The 23780-nt window shown below is 40.8% G+C and overlaps 1 protein-coding gene across 6 annotated transcripts in view; it reads right to left on the reverse strand.

Moving 5' to 3' along the window:
- Nucleotides 1-23780, reverse strand: part of LOC132387457 (1-phosphatidylinositol 4,5-bisphosphate phosphodiesterase beta-4-like) — a 536307-nt gene that overhangs the window by 153789 nt on the left and 358738 nt on the right. For all 6 annotated transcript variants that reach the window (XM_059959817.1, XM_059959814.1, XM_059959818.1 and 3 more), the window contains 5 exons: nt 14618-14828; nt 10485-10578; nt 8776-8855; nt 8586-8670; nt 8400-8490 (listed from right to left, as the gene is read on the reverse strand). In XM_059959817.1, coding sequence (XP_059815800.1) covers nt 8400-8490; nt 8586-8670; nt 8776-8855; nt 10485-10578; nt 14618-14828 — 561 coding nt within the window. The remainder of the gene's footprint in view (nt 1-8399; nt 8491-8585; nt 8671-8775; nt 8856-10484; nt 10579-14617; nt 14829-23780) is intronic.

A 23780-nucleotide genomic window follows, 5' to 3' on the forward strand; every position in this document is an offset into this window, starting at 1 on the left:
ATTCCCACAATTCTGATTGAGAAGTTGCAGAACCTGGGCCTCTGTACCTCCCTCTGCAATTGGATCATCAACTTCCTAACTGGAAGACCACAATCTGTGTGGATTGGTGATAACATATCCTCCTCACTGATGATCAACGGGGACGCATCTCAGGGGTGTGTGCTTGGTCCATTGCTCTACTTTCTATATTACCCATGACTATGTGGCTAGGCATAGCTCAAATACCACCCATAAATTTGCTGACGATACAACCATTGTTGGTAGAATCTCAGTTGGTGACGAGAGGGTGTACAGGAGTGAGATATGCCAACTAGTGGAGTGGTGCCACAGCAACAACCTGGCACTCAACGTCAGTAAGATGAAAGAGCTGATTGTGGACTTCAGGAAGGGTAAGATGTAGAAACACACACCAATCCTCATAGAGGGATCACAAGAGGAGAGAGTGAGCAGCTTCAAGTTCCTGGGTATCAACATCTCTAAGGTTCTAACCTGGTCCCAACATATTGATGTAGTCATAAAGAAGGCAAGACAGTGGCTCTACTGTATCAGGAGTTTGAAGAGATCTGGCATGTCAACAAATACGCTCAAAAACTTCTACAGTTGTACCGTGGAGAGCATTCTGACAGGCTGCATCACTGTCTGGCATAGAGGGGTTACTGCACAGGACCAAAAGAAGCTGCAGAAGGTTGTAAATCCAGTCGGCTCCATCTTGGATACCAGCCTACAAAGTACCCAGGCCATCTTCAAGGAGCAGTGTCTCAGAAAGGCAGCATCCATTTAAGGACCTCCAACACTCAGGGCATGCCCTTTTCTCACTGTTACCATCAAGTAGGAGGTGCAGAAGCCTGAAGGCACACATTCAGTGATTCAGGAACAGCTTCTTCCCCTCTGTCATCCGATTCCTAAATGGACATTGGATCTTTGGACACTACCTCACCTTTTTTTAAGTATACAGTATTTCTGTTTTTGCACGTTGCTTTAAATCTATTCAGTATACATAATTGAGTTACTTGTTTATTTATTAATATTTTTTATTTTTTTTCTCTGCTAGATTATGTATTGCATTGAAGTGCTGCTGCTAAGTTAACAAATTTCATGTCACTTGCCTGTGATAATAAACCTAATTCTGATTAATGAGAAAACACGAGGAAATCTGCAGATGCTGGAAATTCAAACAACACACACAAAATGTTGGTGGAACACAGCAGGCCAGGCAACATCTATAAGGATAAGTGCTGTCGACGTTACGGGCCGACACCCTTCGTCAGGACTAATTGAAAGGAAAAATACTAAGAGATTTTATCTTTCCTTTCAGTTAGTCCTGACGAAGGGTCTCAGCCCAAAACGTCGACAGTGCTTCTCCCTATAGATGCTGCCTGGCCTGCTGTGTTCCACCAGCATTTTGTGTGTGTTGTTTGACTCTGATTAATATTGCTTTATGTGTCTAGTGTTAAATTTTGCTTGATCAACACCTATAACTATGTTCAAGGCACAATATAAATGTCCTGATGACATGTCTCATCCTGAAATGTTGACCGTTTACTCTTTCCCATAGATGCTGCCTGACCTGCTGAGTTCCTCCAGCATTTTGTGTGTTTGCTTTGGATTTCCAGCATCTGCAGATTTTCCCATGTTTGTGCACCATAAATAACGTTTGTTTACTTATTCTAACTGGTGACCCAAGTGCAGGGATGGAAGGGGCAGGTCATGACTGTGTGCAGGGAATGAGTGTCAAGGTCACTCTAACCACCTACAGGGCATGGATTGGGGGCTGCTGCTTGAAAATCCCAGAGGAGAAATGCTGCAACAGTTAAATGCCCATCCCAACACCTACTTAACACTGGCTCTTGCGCCAGATGCCATGGCCTTGGTCCTCAGGAATCGAAAAAGGTTGGTTTGCAAGTGCAGCAGACTGTCAAGAAGGCAAATGGAATGTTGGCCTTCATTGCTAGAGAGATTGAATTTAAGAACAGTGAGGTTATGCTGCAACCGTACAGGGTATTGGTGAGGCCGCATCTGGAGTACTGCGTGCTGTTCTGGTCTCCTTACTTGAGGAAGGGTATACTGGCTTTGGAGGCAGTGCAGAGGAGGTTCACCAGGTTGATTCCAGAGATGAGGGGGTTAGACTATGAGGAGAGATCGAGTGCCTAGTACTGTACTCGTTGGAATTCAGAAAGTCTGAGGAGACCTTATAGGGACACATAAGATTATAAAAGGGATAGATAAGATCAAGGCAGCAAAGTTTCCACCTATAGGTGTGATGAGAACTAGAGGACATGGCCTCAAGATTCGGGGGAGTAAATTAAGGACAGACATGAGGAGGAACTGCTTTTCCCAAAGAGTGGTGAATCTATGGAATTCTCTACCCAATGAAGCAGTGAAGGCTAAATTAGTAATTATATTTGAGACAAGGTTGGATAGATTTTTGCATAGTAGGGGAATTAAGGGTTGTGTGGAAAAGGCAGGTAAGTGAGATGAATCCATGGTAAGATCAGTCATAATCTTATTGAATGGCAGAGCAAGCTCAATGGGACAGATGGCCTACTCCTGCACCTATTTCTTATGTTCATATATTCACCATTAACCTGCCTTCAAGAAATGATAAAGCAGGCTTTCTAAGCAGTATGAAAACTTGCATTTGCACAAGCAGTCTCAATTGTCTACAGACCACACACGTGGAATTTCAAATCAAGGAAATATCATTCAAGCACATATTGCAGACTTAATATAACCAATAACAGGTCTTAAGTTTATCTTGATGATTAATTACTTATTGCAATTGACTTGTGTAGCACAGAAAATGACCTTTGCTGGTACTTGTATAAAGGGAAGGGGAGGGATTTCAATGTTCCTATCATTCCATGTTTTTTTTGTTTCGTGGATGTCTGAGATGGGGACAAATTTCAGGTTTATACTGTATACATACTCACTACCTCACTTCTTTAATATACAGTATTTCTGTTTTTGCATGTTTTTAAAAATCTATTCAATATACAAAATTGATTTATTTATTACTATTTTAATTTTATTTATTATCATTATCACTTTTCTCTGCTAGGTTATGTATTGCATTTGAATGGCTGCCGCTAAGTTAACAAATTTCATGTCACGTGCCAGAGATAATAAACCTGATTCTGATATTAAACGCACTGCACTTTGAAACACTGAACACAGGCAAAAGGAATGGGGTATTCCAGCAGGACTCTCAAGCTTTCCCCTTCATTCAATATCATGGGTTTCTCTGCTCAAGGATTCAATTTTTCTGTACCAATTTCCTATAGCCCTCGGTTCCCTGAGCTTTCGAAAGTCTTTAACTGCCTCCAGTGATCTTCATTAGCCTGCGCAATCAACTGGTTTAAAATGTGCCTGAAAAATATTTTTTTTTGTCTGCCAATCAAAATAATTACATTTTTTTCAGGTAAAAAAACAAAACATTTCACATTCCAAGGCACTGTAGGATTGGCTATTGAGCAGACGTTCGGGAGAAAGGGCAACTGAAGCTCACTGATGTGCGAGTAAAGCTTTAAGTTCTGGTGATAAAAGCATGGAGACACAACAAGGAGAAAACAATGTAATTGCAAACTGTCAAGTCACAGTATGCTAAAACTTTGCTTAGTTACTTTATCAGATGCCCTAGTCACCGATGTATAAAGCAAGAAAATATGTATTTATTTTAACAGTCAGCTAGATTTGTTTTAATCTAAGTTTCACTTTGCAACATCTTAAATTTATTTTGTCAGGGTTAATTTATAATCTCCTGTTCTTTCAGCTTTTCTATCTAAAAAAAATATCATCTAGAAATTAGCCAATCCACTGCTCATCCACTACACCTGCTCTCATCTGGAGAGGGACCATGGCACAAAATTCTTCAGGTAAGACAGCTCCAAACTTCTTAACGTGGGCTGTGGCAATGTAGGGCTTACTGACTGTAAACAGCAAGCCTTGCCCTCAAAAACCAAGCGAAATGTTAACTGGCACTTGGGGAAGTTGGAATTGATCAATGAAAGCCAGCACTGATTTGTTTATGGGAAATTCTGATGGAGCTATCTGAGTAACTGTTCTGATGAGATAACAGAAGAGGCTGTGGAAGGGAATGCAGTGGAAGTTCTATGCAAGACTCTCTTTTCCACTTCTGTGCCAATTCCCTTATACCTAAATGTTTCAGATGCTTACCTATATCCACCTTAAATGTCTCTAAAGACCTGGCCTTCCACCCGCTATAGCAGAGAATTCCAGATACACATTACCTTTCAGAAAAGAAATTTCAGCCTTCCCTAATTTCAAATCAACAGCCTCTCAATTTGCAGCCATGTCCCCTTCTTTGTGATTCTCCCTTAGAGTTTATTATATATTGTAATGCCTGCACTGCTTTTCTGCATTTTATGCAGTCCAGTGTAGGTCTGTAGTCTAGTGTAGCTTTCTCTGTGTTTTTTTAATTACCTAGTTCAGTCTAGTTTTTGTACTGTGTCACGTGAACCATGGTTCTGAAAAACGTTGTCTCATTTTTACTATGCACTGTACCAGCAGTTATGGTCGAAATGACAATAAAAGTTGACTTGACATGACTTGAGAAAACTTATATTTTAACTTAATTAATTTGATGTTGATTTACATAAAATTTTCAATTTTATAGATAACTCAGTTTGCTTTACAGGTAAATACTGAGTAACTTGGATAGTAAGATGCTGGAAGAAGATACAGATGAGCTAGCTGAATGGGCAGATATGTGACTGATGAATTTTGATAAGGGAACTGTGGAATAATATCAGTAGAAATAAGGAGAGACGGTCCAGGCTAAATGGCAGAGTTTTCATGAGTGTGAGTGTGCAGGGGCAGCAGGAACCTATGTATAATCTTAAAACTGAAAGGCAGGCAAAGGGAGAGTCAGGAAAATGTGGGTTTCTGGGATTCATAAACAGGTTCCAGGAAGCCATGTTGAACTGCGAAGGTTTAGCTGGTTAGACCAAACCTGGAGTACTACATCAAGATTTAGCCATTGGTCTTCAGGAAAGATGTGAAGGTTCTAGAGGGGCTGCAGTAAGGATTTACCAGAATCATTCCAAGAATGAGCGATTTCAGATACAAGGTTAGAATGGAGAAGATGGGAATGTTCTTCTTGAAAGAAAGATGGTAAACAGAACATAGAACATAACAAGTGGCTTAGAGAGGATTGATGAAAGGAAACAGCTTCCATAAGCAGATGTTTTCAGGACCAGATTGGGAAGGAAAAATAAATCTGGAGACAGAAGAAAAGCTCAGAGGGTAATTGAGATCGAGAGCTCACTGTTTGTAAGGATGCTGTAAACAGAATCAATCCTTATCTTCACAAGGGAATTGGAAACCAGCCGTGAGGGAATAATTTGCAGAGCGATGGCAGAGTAGAGGAACGGGACTGGCAGGATTCTTCTACTAGGGATCAGCAGGTATATCGGGCTCTATGCCTTCTTTTGTATTGTAACAATCTCCTTTAACTATCGCTTTAACTTCTGGTCAATTTACCCCCCCCCCCCACCCAGGTTTCACAGTTCAATGACTGTCTCCAAGTACCAAAAAAAAATTAAAACACACGAACTACTAAAAAAAAAGTTAAAATTGAAATGGTCAAAAATATTCACATGCCTCAACCAACCAAATTTGTCTATATTAATTTCAATTCCAAATGCTGTAATTTTCCTTCACCCTTCTCCGTCACAATTCACACAGAAACAGTGGACAATGTCACAGGGTCAGTGCTGGGTGACTGCAGAGGTTTAAGTTCTGCAGCTGGACTCCATGAGAAGAAAATAAAGGGCAGTGATGCTGTGGATGGTAGCCAGTAGTGTAGAAGGTATTCTCATACAAGCAGGGAAGACCTAAACTAATCAAGGCCAATATGTCTCTATATAAATACTGGCTTTTTAGCAAATGATGCAAATCATTGGTTTGTCAGTTCCTTGTAATGAGTTAACATCTCTCTTCCGCTAGAAACCTGCAAGTAGTGACTTGTTCATGTACAACATGGATCTCACAAAAGGAAGTCACACAGATTATCAGCAAGCAAATAAAAAAAACATTTCCTTTGAAGTAGTCTGATCACAAATAAAAGAAAATCTTCAGATGCTGGAAATCCAAGCCACACACACAAAATGCTGGAGGAACTCAGCAGGCCAGGCAGCAACTACAGAAAAGAGTAAACAGTTGACGTTTCGGGCCGAGAGCCTTCATCAAGACTGGAGAAAAAAAGATGAGGAGTCAGAACCTGCGAAGTAGCATGGATTCCTAATTTTAATTTCCTTGAAACCAACAGATTTTAAAATGCCAACTAAATATTGAAACAGTGATGCAGTTAGAGATTCTAATCCATCAGGCTTTTGAAGTGTTGTGTTACTGAACACATTCTCCTATTTTTGTCCACGGTGCTAGGAACTTTGCTCTCTCCCATGCAACAGATTTTCCACCAATAGCAAGACTTGAGCTCCCTGCTGTTACTACCCAAATACAGTCACGCATTATAACAAGAGACCCATAATACCCCGTCCCAATTTATCAATGCTACCTTCACCTCAGCAAAGAAGCATTAATAAGATTGACAGCCACTGCGTTCGCACATTTCTGGGCCTCCCTGCCCGAGTTCTAAAGTGTGGCACTACAGAGTACACTGGAAGTCTGAACTCTTAGCTTCAGTTCTAAACTCAGCACCAAGCCTAGTGCTGATTCCATAATACACTGAACTGATACACTTTGCATCAGATTTACATCAGTCATAGTTAGCATGTGTAGTGTTCCCCTTTTCATCTAAATGGAGCTGTCATTTTCATTAAAAAGGTAAATAATATTAAGTGGTTTATTTCTCTGTTATTTTAATTATACTAATGCCGGTTAATTTACATTTCATGTTTTAAAATATTGTTACTTTAAATAAATAACTTTGACTGATTAAGATATACTTCAACTGCATCTAATTGTTGTTGATTATCATTAACCCCTAACGATTAAAAAGGCTTCATGGCAGCAGGGAAGGCCATGACGGTGATCTGGGGCACTGCCTCGGGACTGGCTATCTGAAGCCCACTTGCCTTTCCTATGCTTCCACCTTGTGGGATGGCCACAGCAGCAAGGCCTTCAGTGCATTGAAAGCCCCACAGTAGCAAGAAAATCACCTGTGTGGGGATATTCGTGGAAGCAAACATGAAGTGTGAACTGGATCAAACATGATTCAGCCCATTAACGGAAAAGCAAGAGACCTCTGAATGCTGTTTGAAGACTAATAAAGATAGTAGCGGTATTGGTAGTGGTTTTTCTTTCATTGACTTCTGGAACCCAACATTTTGAGCTTAAAAACTAGCTATTTCTTTCGGTTAATAACTTCAATGAAAAGAAAGGATGTGGGAAAATGTAAACTGACAGAACAGTTTCCAGATCAGAGAATGATCTTTTCAAAAAAGTGAGTTGGAATTCCTTCTTGGATAGGATAATGAATCACTCAAATTCTCTACCTAGAGGGTTGTGGAGTCTGGCTCACAGTAAGTATGTAAAGTAGAGTTTAACGTATTTTTTAAAGATTGGTTGATTATGCATCCAACTCAGGAAAGGAGCCAAGTCCTGGAGAAGGCCAGCCATCATCACACTGCATAGTGGGACAGACTTGTTGGGCCAGGTGGCCTCGTCCTTGTCCTATTTTCTCATTTTCTTGTGTACACTTATAGAGTGCTTCTCACAGCCTCAGGAAATCTCCAAGTGTTACATTGCCAAAGAACTACCTTTTCAAGTATAGTCGTCATTGTAAAGTAAAAATGCACAAGCCAATTTTGTGCTCAAACTACTACCATTAACAACAATTTGCTTGTGGCTACATGACTGATGCTGTGCAGGGCTAATATAATGACTTTGAATGTTGCTGTGAGATGAAATGTAGTCCAGAATCCAGGAATGGCTTTTCTTTCCTTTAGTATAGAACAATAAGATATTTTACATCCCACTGTATAAACCTACAAGGAGTGGTTTGAACATCTCAACTGGAAGACCCTTAATGATGTAGCACCCACTCCCTGAAAAAGTGCACCATTTTGAATTATAGTATCTGTTCTAATTATTGTATTTAAGCTCCTAAAGTTGGATTTTAACCAAACCCTCTGACTCAGAGGCAGCCGTGCCAGTGATGTAATAGCACACCACAGTGATGAACAAATAAAATCTTAGTCCTCTTCTCATTCCACAGGTGCCAACATCACAATCGTTTGCTCATTTGAGTATCAGTAACACCATAAAATGTTAATAACTTTTACTCAAATTCCTTCATCATAACTCTAGTAGTGAGTTGTAAGCTTTCCTGTGAATTTCAATTTGTTGGTAATCAAATCACCAATAGTATTTCTTTACTAAAATAATATAAAGATGTCTTTTCTGCAGTTCCAACTTACTTGTCTCTACTTCAGGTTTCAATCTCTTATTTTTGATGAGTATTTTTCTTTTCAGATCATTTGGGGACGGAAGGGGTCGGCCAGCTTCAAGCTGCAAAGCAAAGTAACCGGCTCAACGTTTTGCACCAAGTTTTCAGTTTAACAATTTTAAAGTATAGTTTTTAATGCACATAATAATAACCATACTGGATGGATTTCCAGGGGCTGCTTCAATAAAAGGTCTCCAAAAATTTCTTCACAGTACTTAGCCATCTTGTACTGCTGGGTTTTACTGTAAAATAGGAATATTTAGCATTGTAGAATAGTTACATCACTCAGCTGACAACATTAATATAACAGCAGAAAACTATTTATCAGACCTTATCCAGACTCTTACCTGCAATGATTTTCAAAAGATAGAATGACAGGGTAGTCTGATGTTACAAATGCTGTTTCTTTGATGGCTTGAATTACATCCTGTCAGCAAAACAGCAACACCAAAATACACATCTTAAAAACTGATTCATTTACTTTCATTTAATGCTCAGAATTTCCATTCTAAGATTTCCATTTTCTTCTTATCAATCTTCAAATGATCACATCGCAGTCATTAATACTGCTGTTTATCAAAGGCATGGAAATCATTCACACCTTCTGATAAATATATTGAAAGGGAAATGATCAAAATGGATAAAATATTTCAGAACTCAAACTTAAAAACTGGCAGAGGTCATGATGAATGATCCAATTACCAAAGCATTATTTACTGTTGCAGTTAAAGCCTTGAAATTAATTCTATTTCTCATATTTCCTGATGACATAGGAGTCCATTTAGCCCATCAAGTAAATAAATAATAATCACGATGGTGCCAAGCTGCGGTCTGCATAGAGGTCATGGGTCAGATTTAACTAGATTTCATTTTGTTTCTTTTTAAGCATTGTAGGGTTGGTTTTGGGGATAGAGAGGGGAGCTAGAGATCAGGTAGGGCTTAGGGACAAGGATATGGCGGAATTGGAGTACAGGGCAGAATTTAAATCTAACTGTCTGCTCCCGTGTTTGAAGGCCAGCAATACAGGTGTGATTGGATATTGGACCAGCCAACCAGCGAGGACATTTGGTGTCCCATCATTGGTGAGTCTGTCATTCAAGGCCTGGAGTTTAGGCCCTCGTTCACAATTCTTACTCGTCATCATTTAAAAGTTCTGGGTCGATACCGAAGATTGAAGCCCTAGGATCGGAGGTCCGTATTTAAGCAAAAAAGGCTGATTGAAGGTCCATATTGAAGCCCAAAGGCTGATCAGAAGTCAAGGCTCAATGATTGCAATTCCAAGTCTGTGAACCTCTTGACCTGGGGAAGTTGTGGCACAGTGTCTACAAATCCACAAGTCCACTGGAGGCCGAAGATGGCCTGTCCTGGGGTTAGAGGGAGTGTGAGTGTATATATTCACGCACACACAGAGATACATACATTGTGTGTGTGTGTGTGTGTGTGTGTGTGTGTGTGTGTGTGTGTGTGTGTGCATGTATGCACACACATGCATATATACATACATATACTGAATATGTGTATATATACATACACATATAGACACACACACAGAGTATATAACAGTATATTTCGCTGTTCATTTAAATGTGCATGTGATAAATCTAAATCGAGTCTATTCAAGCCACTCTGTTATTGGAATGCAATATCATAATCCAAGGCAGTGTATGCCCAAGCAGTGTACAAGCTTGAGAAATCATATTCCAAGTCACAATGTTAAAACTCTTGACAGCTTGCCAGGCATCAGAGGCACTTTAAGTGCTTCTGGTGGAGATGAGGAAAACCTATTCAAAGAGGTTTAAGTAAATAAAGATGTAAATATTATTTTAATTATATCAAAATATTACAAGTAATTAAAAATAAAGTACAGTTAGTCAAGATTTTACCCCAGGTTTGAGGAATGCTCTGAGAATGGGTCTAGACTCAATGGGCTGAACAGCATTCTTTTAAGAAACATGAGAAAATTGATCTTAAACCTTCCACTACCTTATCCAAAATTTATAAGAGTATAAAGATTAACAATAATATTCTGTTAATAATCCACCAAGAACAGCTTTACCTTAAAAAGAATATCTGTGCACATCGCCTTGCCGTGTGTTATTATTGGCTCTTGGTCTTCCCCTTTTCCATCCCAGCAATCTAATTCAATACATCTGATGAAACAAAATAAGCGCTTCAAACAAAATATATTGCCATGAAAACATGATGCACATGGCATTTAAATTCACAACAACATGTGTTTAGAATAAGATGCAAGACAATGTACTAGAGTAGCAACCACAAGTTTAAACTCAGTCACAAAAGGATAGAACATGGAAGAGACCTTTTACCTCACTGACTCTGTGTTGACTATTCATTTTTCTGCTAATTCTTTAACAACCCATTTTATTTCCCCATTGATTTCCTCTGAATTTATCTAGCTTCTGCTAATTTATGGTCAAAAGTAAACTTTATAACCAACATTTGCTGCATTACTTCAAAATATTATTTTAAATAATTTTTAATATAATTTTTAAATGTTATTGTCCACAAACATGACTCAAGCCATAAATGAAATCTGGCCAACTAAAATCATAAATAAGACACATATTTAGTGACCATGCTTTTTCATTTAATTGTCCCTCAATTTCCTTAAATCTGTCAAAGATATTACTGCGAAATGCATTTGACCTCAGTGTTGCAGGATGGTAGAGTGGTGCATTAGGCAGTGCTTTTTCATCACAGCTCCAGCAATCCATATTTGATCCTGACCTTGAGTGTGCCTCTGTGGAGTTTGCATGCTCTCCCTATGACTATGAGGGCTTTCTCTGGGTGCTCTAGTTTCCTCTGACATCACAAAGAAATGCTGGTTGATAGATTAGTTGGCCACCAAAAATTACCCCTCATGTAAGACAGTAGAATCAGAGAGATAAGGGAGAGAATTGTTAATAATTTTGAGCCCCATATCGAAGGAAAGATGTGATGGCTTTGGAGAGGGTCCAGAGGAGATTAACAAGAATGATCCAGGGACTGAAGGGCTTAACGTATCAGTACCATTTGATGTCACTGGACATGTACTTACTGGATTTCAGAAGAACAAGGGCATTTCATTGAAACCTACAAGATACTGAAAGGCCTGGAGAGAGTAACAGGAAGTTTCCATTAGTAGCAGAGTCCAGTGTCGGTGGGTAAGAGCCTCAGGATAAAGGGGCAGCCCTTGGAAACTGAAATGAGGAAGAATTGCTTGAGTCAGAAGATGATGGATGTGTGGAAATCTTTGTCACAGAGAGCTATGAAGGCAAAGTCATTGGGTGTATTTAAGGCAGAGATTGATAGGTTCTTAATTGATAAAGGGTTAAGGGCTATAAGAAAGAGTCAGGAGAAAAGAGTTGATAAAAAAGCCATGATTGAGTTCTAAGATTTTATTAGTTTTTGGGTGATGGGATTTGTTGAAGATTTGATGAGCTGAATAGCTTCCTTCTATTTCCATAAGAAAACATGAGTTCTTTCAATCAAAGGTTTTTCAGAAGCACTCCAATGTAATTAAATAAATGTCACTATCTTGAAAGACAGATAGTTCTTTTACAAAATTGTAGGGATGAAATAACTTACATCAGCGTTTCTAACAATAATTTCTTATTTGAAATTCCTCATCAGTATTTTACCTGTTTATTTACTAAAAAGCCATAAATGCACTGAATTGGAGTTAAATCTTCAAACTTCACCTTGGGAAAGCCAATAAACAGTGAACCAGATGCAATAATTATTAAATTCCCCACAGCAGGTCAAGATTTTTACTGCTATGCTGTAGGTATTTCTTCTGAAATCCAGTAAGTACATGTCCAGTGACATCAAATGTGATGGACACTGCTGTGGGTCGAGGACTTTTTGGCTGGGAGAAGACAGGAGGAAAGATGGCTGAGGATCCCACCTCTGCTGCACAAGGTGCTTTGTGCAGGGAAATGGTGGCTTCAAGGAGGAAGGACCAATACTTCCATATAGGGGAGCCTGGTTGTTCAAGCAACATTCAGATGGTGGTGTGGGCTTTCACACAGACCATGGGTCTAGCACGCAAGTAAAAGACCACTTCAAGATCTTGGAGTTCCAATTTGCATGCACATTTGGACTAGGTTAATGGTAATAGGCCCTTTAAAATTTTTTTTTCCTTTTCTTTTTCTACTAACTGCTCAATACAACTGAGATTTGTAAATATACTTTTGTAGCGATGTACTACATACAGAGCTAGACACGACGACACGCAGTTGATAAGTTGTTTCGAGACCAGTTTATTCAAATCTCGCGGCGCTGGCTTTTAGTCCCTAGTTTCTGCCCTCTCCGGGCGGAAATGACATCAGAAATGCATTACCAAAGTCTCTCCCTGCACATGGGCTATTTGTGAGCCGGTTCGCCTGCACAGAAAGTGGGTCGCCACACTTTGTTTATAATTGTATGCTGTGTACAATCTCCTATTTCTTGCTGATGGCTAATTGCATAGGGACAGTATTTACGCAGTATTCGCACAGATCAGGGCACAGAAGGTCGAGACATCCCAATCTCCTGGTTTTGGTGGGACCCAAGTCATTTCAGCCCTAGACATACGGAGTTTGAGAAAGGTGTTTTTCTCACCACTGAGTCCAGTGGCTGTTAGCAAGGGGCTTACAAGCCGCACCTCTAGAGACACCTGGTAAAAAGAGGTTTCACTGAAAGAATTTCCACTGATGGAAATTCTTGGGCAGTAAACCAAAATCTTGTCTTTTACTTAAGCTATTATTTCCAAAGTGCTTTATAATGATCTGTTTTGAAATTTGTGCTGGAGGTGCTTTGCAATTGTGAGTATTCTGAATCTGTGACATTCTCCTTCTGCTCAGGAGCATCTGTGCTCCATTGCAGAGTACCAGGACTTTGTGATCATCTAATTTGCAATGCAAAACAGCTGTTGCACTTTCAAGGGCAATATTTTTCAAGCTGTCAACCACCCTCCAATCAAGACTGATATGGTAAGGTGACTTGACAATTCTTCAGCATCTGTTAGCAAAGAATTAATAGAAATGTTGGAAGGGCTTTAACATCAGTTCAATGTGAGCCAAGATTTTTTTTGAAGGGAAGTCAATAAAACCAGTCACCTTGGAGAATGTGCTCCACTGATTGTTCTGCTTGAGAGCTTAGAAACTCCTGAGCAAGAGGAAAATGCCACAGAGTGTCGAAGTTTGCGATGCATTTCCACTACACATCTCAGTCACTTGTGACATTATCCTGCCATGTCTGGTGTGGAAATTGAATCTTATTTATCTGAATCTTTGCTTTTCTAGAACATCTGTTCAAAATTTTGGTCTCTGTTATATTGTCTTACATAACAGAATAAAAATTATTGACAATCGTTTTTCCATACAGTTTATAAGTTGATGGAGGCCATAATTACAAACAGTTTTCAGTTACATTACTGGATAAGATGAATCAAGTTGACAACGAGACAAAATATTGAAATGCAGTGGAATGAGCTTAAAAACAAAGTATTTTTGTCGGAGTCAAGTTGATTCATGTGAATTATGATTTTTTTTTTAAGTGAAGACACTTGCGAATACAAAACTTCACTCAGACCTCAACAAGTTCACATGAGCCAGTTAGAAAAGATCGCAAGTATAAACTAAGATGCTGATTAACAAGGACAATGGAATATGGAAATGTGACCAAGAAAGGTTAATTCTTCAATATAATCACACGACGAGGAGACAGGAGATAGTAAAGTTAGCTGTTTCAATGTAAAATTGAAAATGAAGCATAAACAACAAGTTAGGCAGATCATAAGGATCCAAGGAACTGATCTCAAAACCAGCTCAGAACATCTTCAACTTTATATTTTGCTCAAGGCCTACAGTACTTTCCAAGGAAGGGATGAGAGGCTGACAAGGCACAAAAGGTACTACAGGCAGTATCAATTAAACAAGAAGACTATCTCTAACTGCTATCCTAATTTTTCATTAGAAATGGCTGCCTACAGCCCAGACACAGGATATACTATAAAATCCGGTGCAGTTGTCTCTTTGCCTAGATCCTGCACTTTGATATTCAGGGAGCCTGGACTCTGTTGTGGGTAGAGCTGAAGAAGAGGTGGTGGAGGATCAATTACAAATGAGTATTACAATGTTGTTAGTTTCCTTAAAGACTCATGCAGAAACAACTTTTTAAAGATATTCCAAACACATTGTGACTAACCTGCATCCAGATAAAAGGACTTGTCTGTACATCTCTACAGAGGATCTGCCTCCAAACTGCCTGCCTATGAGATACGTATTATGAGAGGAACTGATAAAGTAATGGGATAGAGGTTGGTCCATCTCTTGATACAACTCCAACCGATCAAGGAAGACGGGTGCATTTTCATCTGACATCAGATACCTGCAGAACCCATCACACGACATATTAGCTGCAAAACAAAATTGATAGTTTTAATTCAAATCAGACCACCTGTTTCAGAAATCTGTGTCAATGTCGTGTTGTACATTAATACAGCATCTCTAATTAGGTCTGTGCAACCAACCAGAACTGATTAATGTGCTGCAAAGATTTGACTCTAAGCTGAAAGTGTCACTCTCCCCTTATCAGAAGCCAATGGAAACAATGTCATATGAAAAGCCTAATTATGTATTCACTATTGTATCGATTAAAAAAAACCCCAACACATCAGAATGCAAAACCATGCATTCTACGAAGTGGTGCAATGACACTTTAAGTACTGCAGTGTATGCACAGAAATACAATTTCAACTAACTTTTAGTGCTTTCAATTCCACTCTTTAAGGCCAGAACAGAGTTTTATAAAACACCAACCATGACACAGCATATTCCGCAAATATTCAAGTTTATTTGTTTTCCTCGCCTTAAATAATGCCCCTGAAGAGACATCCTATACACAAAATGCAGCTGCTGAAGAAGGCCATGTACACTGTAACGGATGCTGCCTGCTGAGTACCTGCATGAAAGTAATAATGGGGCAACACTATTCCATTATCAGAGGACAACAGGAGGTAAAACCCTTGCAGCAGAAACATCATCACCATCATTATGTGCTATGTCGTACGACGTGGGCAATCATGGTCTCATCACCATGATTGTTCTTGACAAATTGGTCTACAGAAGTGGTTTGCCATTGCCTTCTTCTGGGCAGTGTCTTTACAAGATGGGTGACCCCAGCCATTATCAACACCCTTCAGAGATTTTCTGCCTGGCGTCAGTGGTCTCATAACCAGGACTTGTGATATGCACCATCTGCTCGTATGACATCACCACCTGCTTCGATGGTTTCACATGACCCTGTTTGGGGGCTAAGCGGGTACTGCACCTTGTCCAAGGGTGACCTGCAAGTTAGCAGAAGGAAGGAGTGCCTTACACCTCCTTTGGTAGAGACTGATCTCCACCCCACCACCCAAAGAAAACAATCATTATTTATTGGGCAAAATCTACCAGAAGCAGGAGTAACGTGCTGCTCTGAGTTACAAGGAACTGCCTTCCTGCCTACTGACTGCTTGCTAAGGAAGGAAAGAGAACAAAGGATCTGGAAATATAGATAGTTAATTCATTGAAAGGTAGATACGAAGTGAAGATTACTTTTGGCACATTGGCCTTTAGAGATCAGAGCATTGCGTACAGGAGTTGGGATGTTACGTTGAAGTTGCATAAGATGTTCATGAGGCCAAATTTGGAGTACTATGTGCAGTTCTGGTCACCTACCTACAGGAAAAACAGAAATAAGATTAAGAGTTCAGAGAAAATTGACAAGGATGTTGCTGGAACTTGAGGATCTGAGTTATAAGAAAGGTTGAATAGGTTAGGACTTTAATTCTCTAAAACGCAAGAGAAAGAGGGGAGATTTGATAGAAGTATACAAAATTATGAGTGGCATAAATAGGATAAATGGAAGCAGGCTGTTTCCACTGACATTGGGTGAGAATAGAACTGGAGATTATAGGCTATGGGTGAAAGATTAAATATCTAAAGGGAACGTCAGAGAGAATTTCTTCACTCAGAGGATGGTGTGAGTGTAGAACGAATTGCCAGTGGAAGTGGTGGATGGATGCAGGTTCATTTGCAACATTTAGGAGAAATTTGGAGAAGTACATGGATGAGAGTGGTATTGACAGCTATGGTCCCGGCAGAATAATAGTTTGACATGGATTAGATGGGCCAAAGGGCCTGTGTCTGTGCTAAAGCACTCTATGACTAAGAAACCCCAACAATTCAGCAATAAGGACAACTCCAACATAGTGAATGAGCAAGTGTACATGAAAAGGTAGACTATTCCCAGAACAGTAGGTTAGAGGTTTGGAGTTTGAAGCACTGAACTAGCATCTGTCTCTGCCTCTCTTGGGGCTTCAGGTCAAGGTTCTTCCTTCAGGTGGGCATGAGGTTTTCACAGACGGTTGACACTCAGTTTGGGAAGTGTACAGAAAACTGGTATCGGACAAATGGTTAACTGCAGTGAAAGATCAGCTTGGTTCATGAGACGTGTAGTGCAAGAAATCTGCATATCAGCTGGAAACTATTACAGATTGCATACATCAGCTGTCAGAAAAATTGTGAGGCAGCAACATTTAGAAGGATAACGAGGTTTACCTCCCCAAGCACTCTGAAACCTTACTCAAAGATATACTGCTCTTCTGAGAGAATGAAGCTCATTAAAGCCCTCTGACCTTCTTTAGCCCTTCCCTGGTTGTGCTGGAGACCACTGATGAAAACTCCCCCAAGAAGTGTTCGTCCAGCATTATAACCACTGTCGACTGTAAAGAGACAATCCCCAGCACTTAACAGTGACCAATAATCTCATTTGTACAGGTCAGGAGCAAGGACAATTAAGGTAGGCTATGCCAGAGGCTTTGGAATGAAAAAACGTTCTGTATAGTTGTTTCAGTGAGTGCTAGTGATTGTTTAATTTCTGTCTCTAAACTGCTATCTCCACCATCAAAGTTTTATCACAGAATCACCATTACATCTTTACACCTTCCACAGCACAGAAGAATAAAGGAAAGTACACTGTCCATGACTGAGGCTGAGTTGGGAGTTCAGGATCATGGGGTGGGGGAGGAAGGAAGAGGGGCTTGGGAAGGATAAATAAAGTTTTGATTGCGATCTGGGGGTAGGGAAACATTTGATATGGACAGACGGCCACATAAGGCCCAAATAGTTTGAGAGAGGTTACAGTCAGGAGATCAATGTTTTGTTCGCGGAGGAGAGGTGGAAGGAATCAAAGATCAGGTTGACATAGACATCTGAGGGTCCGAGGGTGATCTTCAACTCTTCAGGACACTTTTAATATCTATGTCTTGTCCAACCAGCAACTGATGTTAGAACTCCTTAGCATATTGTTCACCATCGCTGCAAGATTTTGCTCATCTCTACTGATGCTATCATACATGAACTTGACATTCTGAGTCCCAACTACAGTATCATTCCCTTCACACACAATAAACTACAACTCATTCCCAACATTACTGGTTACATAAACCCAGAGATTCTGCAGATATTGGAGATCCAGAGGAACACACACAAATGCTGGAGGAACTCAGTAAGTCAGGCAGCATCAACGGAAATTAATAAACAGTCGATGTTTGAGGCAGAGACCCTTCCTTCAAGACAGGAAAGGAACAGGGAAAACACCACGGGGGAAGGGGGATGGAAGGAGGATGAGCTGGAAGGTGATAGGTGAAGCCAGGTTGGTGGGAAAGGTAAAGGGCTGGAGAAGGAGGAGTCTGATAGGAGAAGAGAGTGGCGCTTGGGAGAAAGGAAAGAAAGTGGGGCACCGGGGGAGGTGATAGGCAGGTGAGGAGAAGAGTTAAGAGGCCAAAGTGGGGCTAAAGAAGAGGCAAGAAAAAAATCACTGGAAGGAGAAATCTATACTCATGCCATCAGTTTGGAGGCTACCCAGACAGAATTTGAGGTGTTGCTCTTCCACCACGAGGGTGGCCTCATCTTGGCAAAAAAGGAAGTCATGGACTGATATGTCAGAATGGGAATGGGGATGGGAATTAAAATAGTTGGCCACTGGGAGATTCTGCTTTTGGGGGATGTAGTGGAGGTGCTCGAAAATGCAGTCCAATTCACGCCAGCTCTCACTAACATAGAAGAGGCCACATCAGGAGCACCAAATAGACAACCTCAACAGGAGAGGGAAGAATGGGCGAGGGAAGCACGGATGGAGCGATCCCTGCTGAAAGTGGAGAGCGGGAAGATGTGTTTGGTGGTAAGATCCCATTAAAGACAGCCGAAGTTGCTGAGAATGATGCGTTGAGTGTGGAGGCTCATGGGGTGGTAGGTGGGGTCGAGGAGTTCTATCCCTGTTAAGGCGGCAAGAAGATGGGGTGAGCGTGGATGTTCAGGAAATGGAGGAGATGCAGCTGATGACAGCATAAACACTAGAGAAAAGGAAATTCTGTTCTTTGAATGAGGAGGACATCTTTGATGTTTTGGAAAGGAAAGATTCCTCCTGGGAACAGATATGGCAGAGACAAAGGAAATGAGAAAAGGGAATAGCATTTTTTATAGGAGGCAGGGTAGGAAGAGAAACAGTTAAGATAGCGATAGGAATCGGTAGGTTTTTAAAAGATGTCGGTAGACAGTTTGTTCCCCAGAGATGGAGGCAGAAAGATTAAGAAAGGGGAGAGATTTTCAGAAATGAGCCAAGTGAGCTTAAGTACAGGGTGGAAGTTGGAGGCATTGTTGGTGAAATTGATGAGCTCAGCATTGATGCATGAAGCTGCACCAATGCAATCGTCAATGGAAGAGAAGGGGAGTATTACCGGGGAAGGCTTCGAGCATGGACTATTCCACATAACCAACAAAAAGGCAGGCATGGCTAGGGCCTTTGCAGGTGCCCATGACAACCCCTTGAGTTTGGAGAAAGTAGGAGGAACCGAGGGAGAGATTGTTGAGTGTGAGGACCAGTTCCACCAGATGGAGGTGGGTGGTGGTGGAGAGGAATTTGTTGGATCTTTTATTGAGAAAGATGGGGGATAAAATGTACAGGGAGGTGATGAAAATCAGATGGTCAGAGACAGGGAACTGAAAGTTGTTGAGTAGATTGAGAACATGTGAAGTGCTGAGGATGTAGGTGGGAAGGGAATGAACTAAGCAGGATAGAATAGAGTCAAGGTATGCGGACATGATTCAGCAGGGCAGGGCCAACCAGAACCTGCTTCTAGGATGAGGCTTTCTTTTCCAGAACTTCAGGGCTTTTGTCCTCCTTCAAAGAATTGGGTTTCCCTTCTTCTACCACTGATGCTGCCCTGACCCGATTCTCCTCTGCTTCCCGGACATCCGTAATCAGCCCATCTTCCCACTGCCTTGAGGGGATGGAGTGCCTCTACCATCCCATGAACTTCTGTATCCAATTCTCCGCAACCTCCTCCATCTTCTTCCACCAAACATATCTTTACCTCTCCTCCACTCTGCTTTCCGCAGGGATCACTCCCTCATTAATTCCCTTGTCTATAAGTCGCTCTCCACTAATCTCCCATCTGGCACATATCCCTGCAAGCGACAGAACTGCTGTAGCTGCCCATTCACCTCCTCTCTTACTTTCAGTGTCCCACACAGCCCTTCTAGATGAAGCAACATTTCACCTGCAAATCTGTTGTGGTCATCCATTCTATCCAGTGCTCCCAATGTGGCCTCCTCTACATTGGTGGGACCAATTCTTTCATGTAATGCCTCCTGACCTGCTAAGTTCCTACAGCATTTATGTGTATTGCTTTGGCAACATTCTCCATTGTATTACATCCTTTTTCCTTGTAACTCTTCTTCCTTGTTGATTTATTGTAACTTTAGTCTTAAAACTATTGAGCTTAGCTTTATAGTCTCTTCCATTCCTCATCCCATCATGGCTCAGTTCACTCCTCTGTCCATTTCTGCACCCACCCCGGTGTCAGAACCTTAACTCACCTACTCCTTCTGCCTCCCTTCTGACCTCCGCATATTTAGCTAACCCCACTCCCCCAGGTCAAATTTTGAACAAACGTTTGGTCAGCTTCTTCAGATATTGTAGATTCAGTATTGATGTGATAAAAGATGTATTGCTTAGAAATTCTGATGACCTGTATCACACTGGGTTATGGGTGTCACAATTTTGGCCATTGGTACCTTCCCACATGATGTTAGCATGGATAGAAAATTGTCTGATTGGCAGGAGGGAAACAGCTGGAATAAAAGGGGCCTTTTCGGTTGCTGCTCGCAACTAGCAGTGTTCCACAGGAATGATAATGGGAGCGCTTGTATTCATGTTATACGTCAATAATTTGTATGATGGAATTGACGGCTTTGCGGCTAAGTTTGTGGTCAATACAAAGTTAGGTGGAGTGGCAGGTAGTGCTGAGGAAGCAGGGAGTCTGAAGAAGGACTTAGACAGATTGGGAGAATGGGGCAAATAAGTAGCAGATGGAATATAGTTCAGGGAAATGTATGGCCATGCACATTGGGTGAAGGAATAAAGGCATAGACTATTTTCTAAACAGGGAGAAAATTCAAAAATCAGAGGTGAAAGAGACTTGGGAGTACTCGTGCAAGATTTCCTAAAGGCAGGTTGAATTGATGGTAAGGAAGGCAAATGCAATGTTAGCATTCGAGAGGACTAGAATATAAGAGCAAGAATGTGATGTTGAGGCTTTATAAGGCATTGATCAGAGTGCACTTGAAGCATTAGCCCCTTGTCTAAGAAAAGATGGCAGGGAAGTAAGAGGGTCCAGCAGAGCTTGACAAGAATGATTCTTGGAATAAAAGGATTCTTGGAACAGGGATGGGAAGGAATTTCTTTAGCCAGAAGGTGGTGAATCTGTGGAATTCATTGTCACAGATGGCTGTGGAAGCGAAGGCATTGGCTATGTTTAAAGCAGATGTTGATAGGTTCTTGATTTGTCAGGGCATCAAAAGTTATGGGGAGAAGACAGGAGAATGGGGTTGAAAGGGATAATAAATCAGCCATGCAGGTATGGCACAGCAGACACGATGGGGCAGATGTTCTAATTCTACTCTTACGTCTTATAGTCTCATAAAATCACAGGACATTTCCGTAATGGATAAATGATTGCCCGGGCCAAAGACAGCTCCAGAATTTTTGGCATATAGTGAAGGAAATGAGAAAAAGAAATGGCCAATAGGAATCATCTTCAAAGAAGATCATGGCTATTGGGTTGACAGTCTTTGAACACTGAAGGGAAATGAGGAATGTTTGGCCTGGGTGCCTATGAGTGTGTCACTGGATGAGACATGATAGGATGATGCTGAGTAATGTTGTCCTGATAAGGACAAGCATCAGAATGGGGAAGAAATGTGATCTAAGTTACTTTGACCATGGAACGATTGTTGGTGCCAGATGTGGTGGCTTGAGTTTCTCAGAACCGTCAATCCCCTATGATTTTCACAAGCAACAGCCCCTAGAGTTTATAGAGAATGGTGCAGAATAAAGATCCAGTGAGGGGTCAGAGGAGAATAGCCAGACTAGCTCAAGCTGACATTAAGGTGACGGCAACTCACGAGTCACATGTTACAACCATAATGTGCAGGTGCATGTCTAAACACGCAACATATCACATCTTGAAGTGGATGGGCTGCAAAAGCAGAAGGCCATGAACATATACTCAGTGTATCATTCAGTCATGATGAATGCCAAACCAAAGACAGTTAAAAAAAACACGAACATAAGAAATAGGAGCAGGAGTAGGCCATCTGGCCCATCGAGCCTGCTCCACCATTCAATAATATCATGGCTGATCTGGCCATGGACTCATCTCCACCTCCCTGCCTTTTCCCAATAACCCTCAATTCCCCAACTATGCAAAAATCTACCCAGTTACATCAATAGGAAGTTGGCTAAAAACAGTGCACTTGAAAGGAGGCCTTAAAGGGGAAGGTTGGTGAAAGAATTGAGCAAAGGAATTCCAGACTGTTGAGCCGAGGTACTTGAAGGTAAAGGAATGGGAAAAACAAATGCAGTGGAGAATGCAAAGGTCATCAGAGAAAAGTATATGGGGTTGCAGGAATAAATGGATTTTTAAAAAAGGGAAATTTAAACTTGAGGTAGAAGGGAATGGGGAGCCAAATTCTGCCAGATAAGTTTTCGGTCAGATGGTTTGTAGTACAATAGGATATAGAGGTCAGGATATTGTGGGATCTACAGTTTACATTGATTTGAACCATGGAGACAGCAAAAGGAGGAAAGAAGTAAAAAAAAATCAAATGATGCTGATACTGTTAATCCAAATGCAAAAATTCTTGGAATTGGTCGGGCAACATTTGTGAAATTTGAATAAGAATAATATATAGATTAGAGCTTTAATGGCAGAGAGTTTGGACTGGGAGGCAGAGGTGAATAGTGCTACAGAGATGTAGGTTTTCTACGGAAAAGATATGAGGTCAGGAATGCAAAGAAAGATTATTCAAGTTTGTAAAACTGTGCCATTAAGGAAATGGTTCACCCAATCAATTTAATTTCATATCCACTAGATGGCAGATATTGTTAAGGTTTCACCAGTGTTGTAAAATTACAAAGTGATAATGTTTTATGTTCTATGGGAACCACAACTGACACTGCGCTTCGAAGGCAGGGTGTGCTGGCCTCATTATCAAAGATCCCACATTTGAAACATTTTTGGGTAGTTTGGTAAGTAAGAAAGAGAGCTCATTTCAAGATAATTCAGATTTTTGTTCACTTCAACAAACTGCATAAAATGCAATCAACTCAGCAGTGTATAGTACAAAAAGAAACTTCATTTTTTTTGGCTGTGTTTTCTTGATTTACAGTATCAGACGGTCTCACCACCTGCAGACAGAAAAATAGCATGCCCCAACAACACTGCGATATCAGGTCATAAATTTGTGGAAATGCATGAGAAAATATGGCCCCAAGGTCAAGCTGAAGGACTGAAAGCCCTGGAACAACTAGCCCAAGAGTCTTGGCCCAAATCATCTAAAGTATGGGAAAGTTTGCTGGATGAATAAGAAGATGGGTGGGGAAAGATTTTGTTGAATTTTCACTAAATCAAGTTATAAAAGTTTTAAGTTATTAACTTTAATAGTTGAGGAGTCAATGGAGACAGTCCATTTGTTCTACCTTTCCTCAACACATTAATGAACCAAAAGCTTCAGTTAATCTTGTTAGCATAAATCAGTGAAAATGAGTGCAAGGATCACCTCATGATAAACCTGCAAAGTTCATCAACTGTAAATTGAGTTGCGTCTGGTTTAAAGGTCAGAGAAGGGGGTCAATTGACTGGGTCAAGGTTAGTTGAAAGGTTTTGAAGCCATGGGACAGAATCTCAGGCCACAAGTTATGCCATCCAGGGCTGAGATGAAAGTTTTCCCCTCTCTAAGGGTGGTGATGTTGCAGAGATCTT

Source organism: Hypanus sabinus, unplaced genomic scaffold (assembly GCF_030144855.1).
Source record: "Hypanus sabinus isolate sHypSab1 unplaced genomic scaffold, sHypSab1.hap1 scaffold_188, whole genome shotgun sequence".
Lineage (NCBI taxonomy): Eukaryota > Metazoa > Chordata > Chondrichthyes > Myliobatiformes > Dasyatidae > Hypanus > Hypanus sabinus.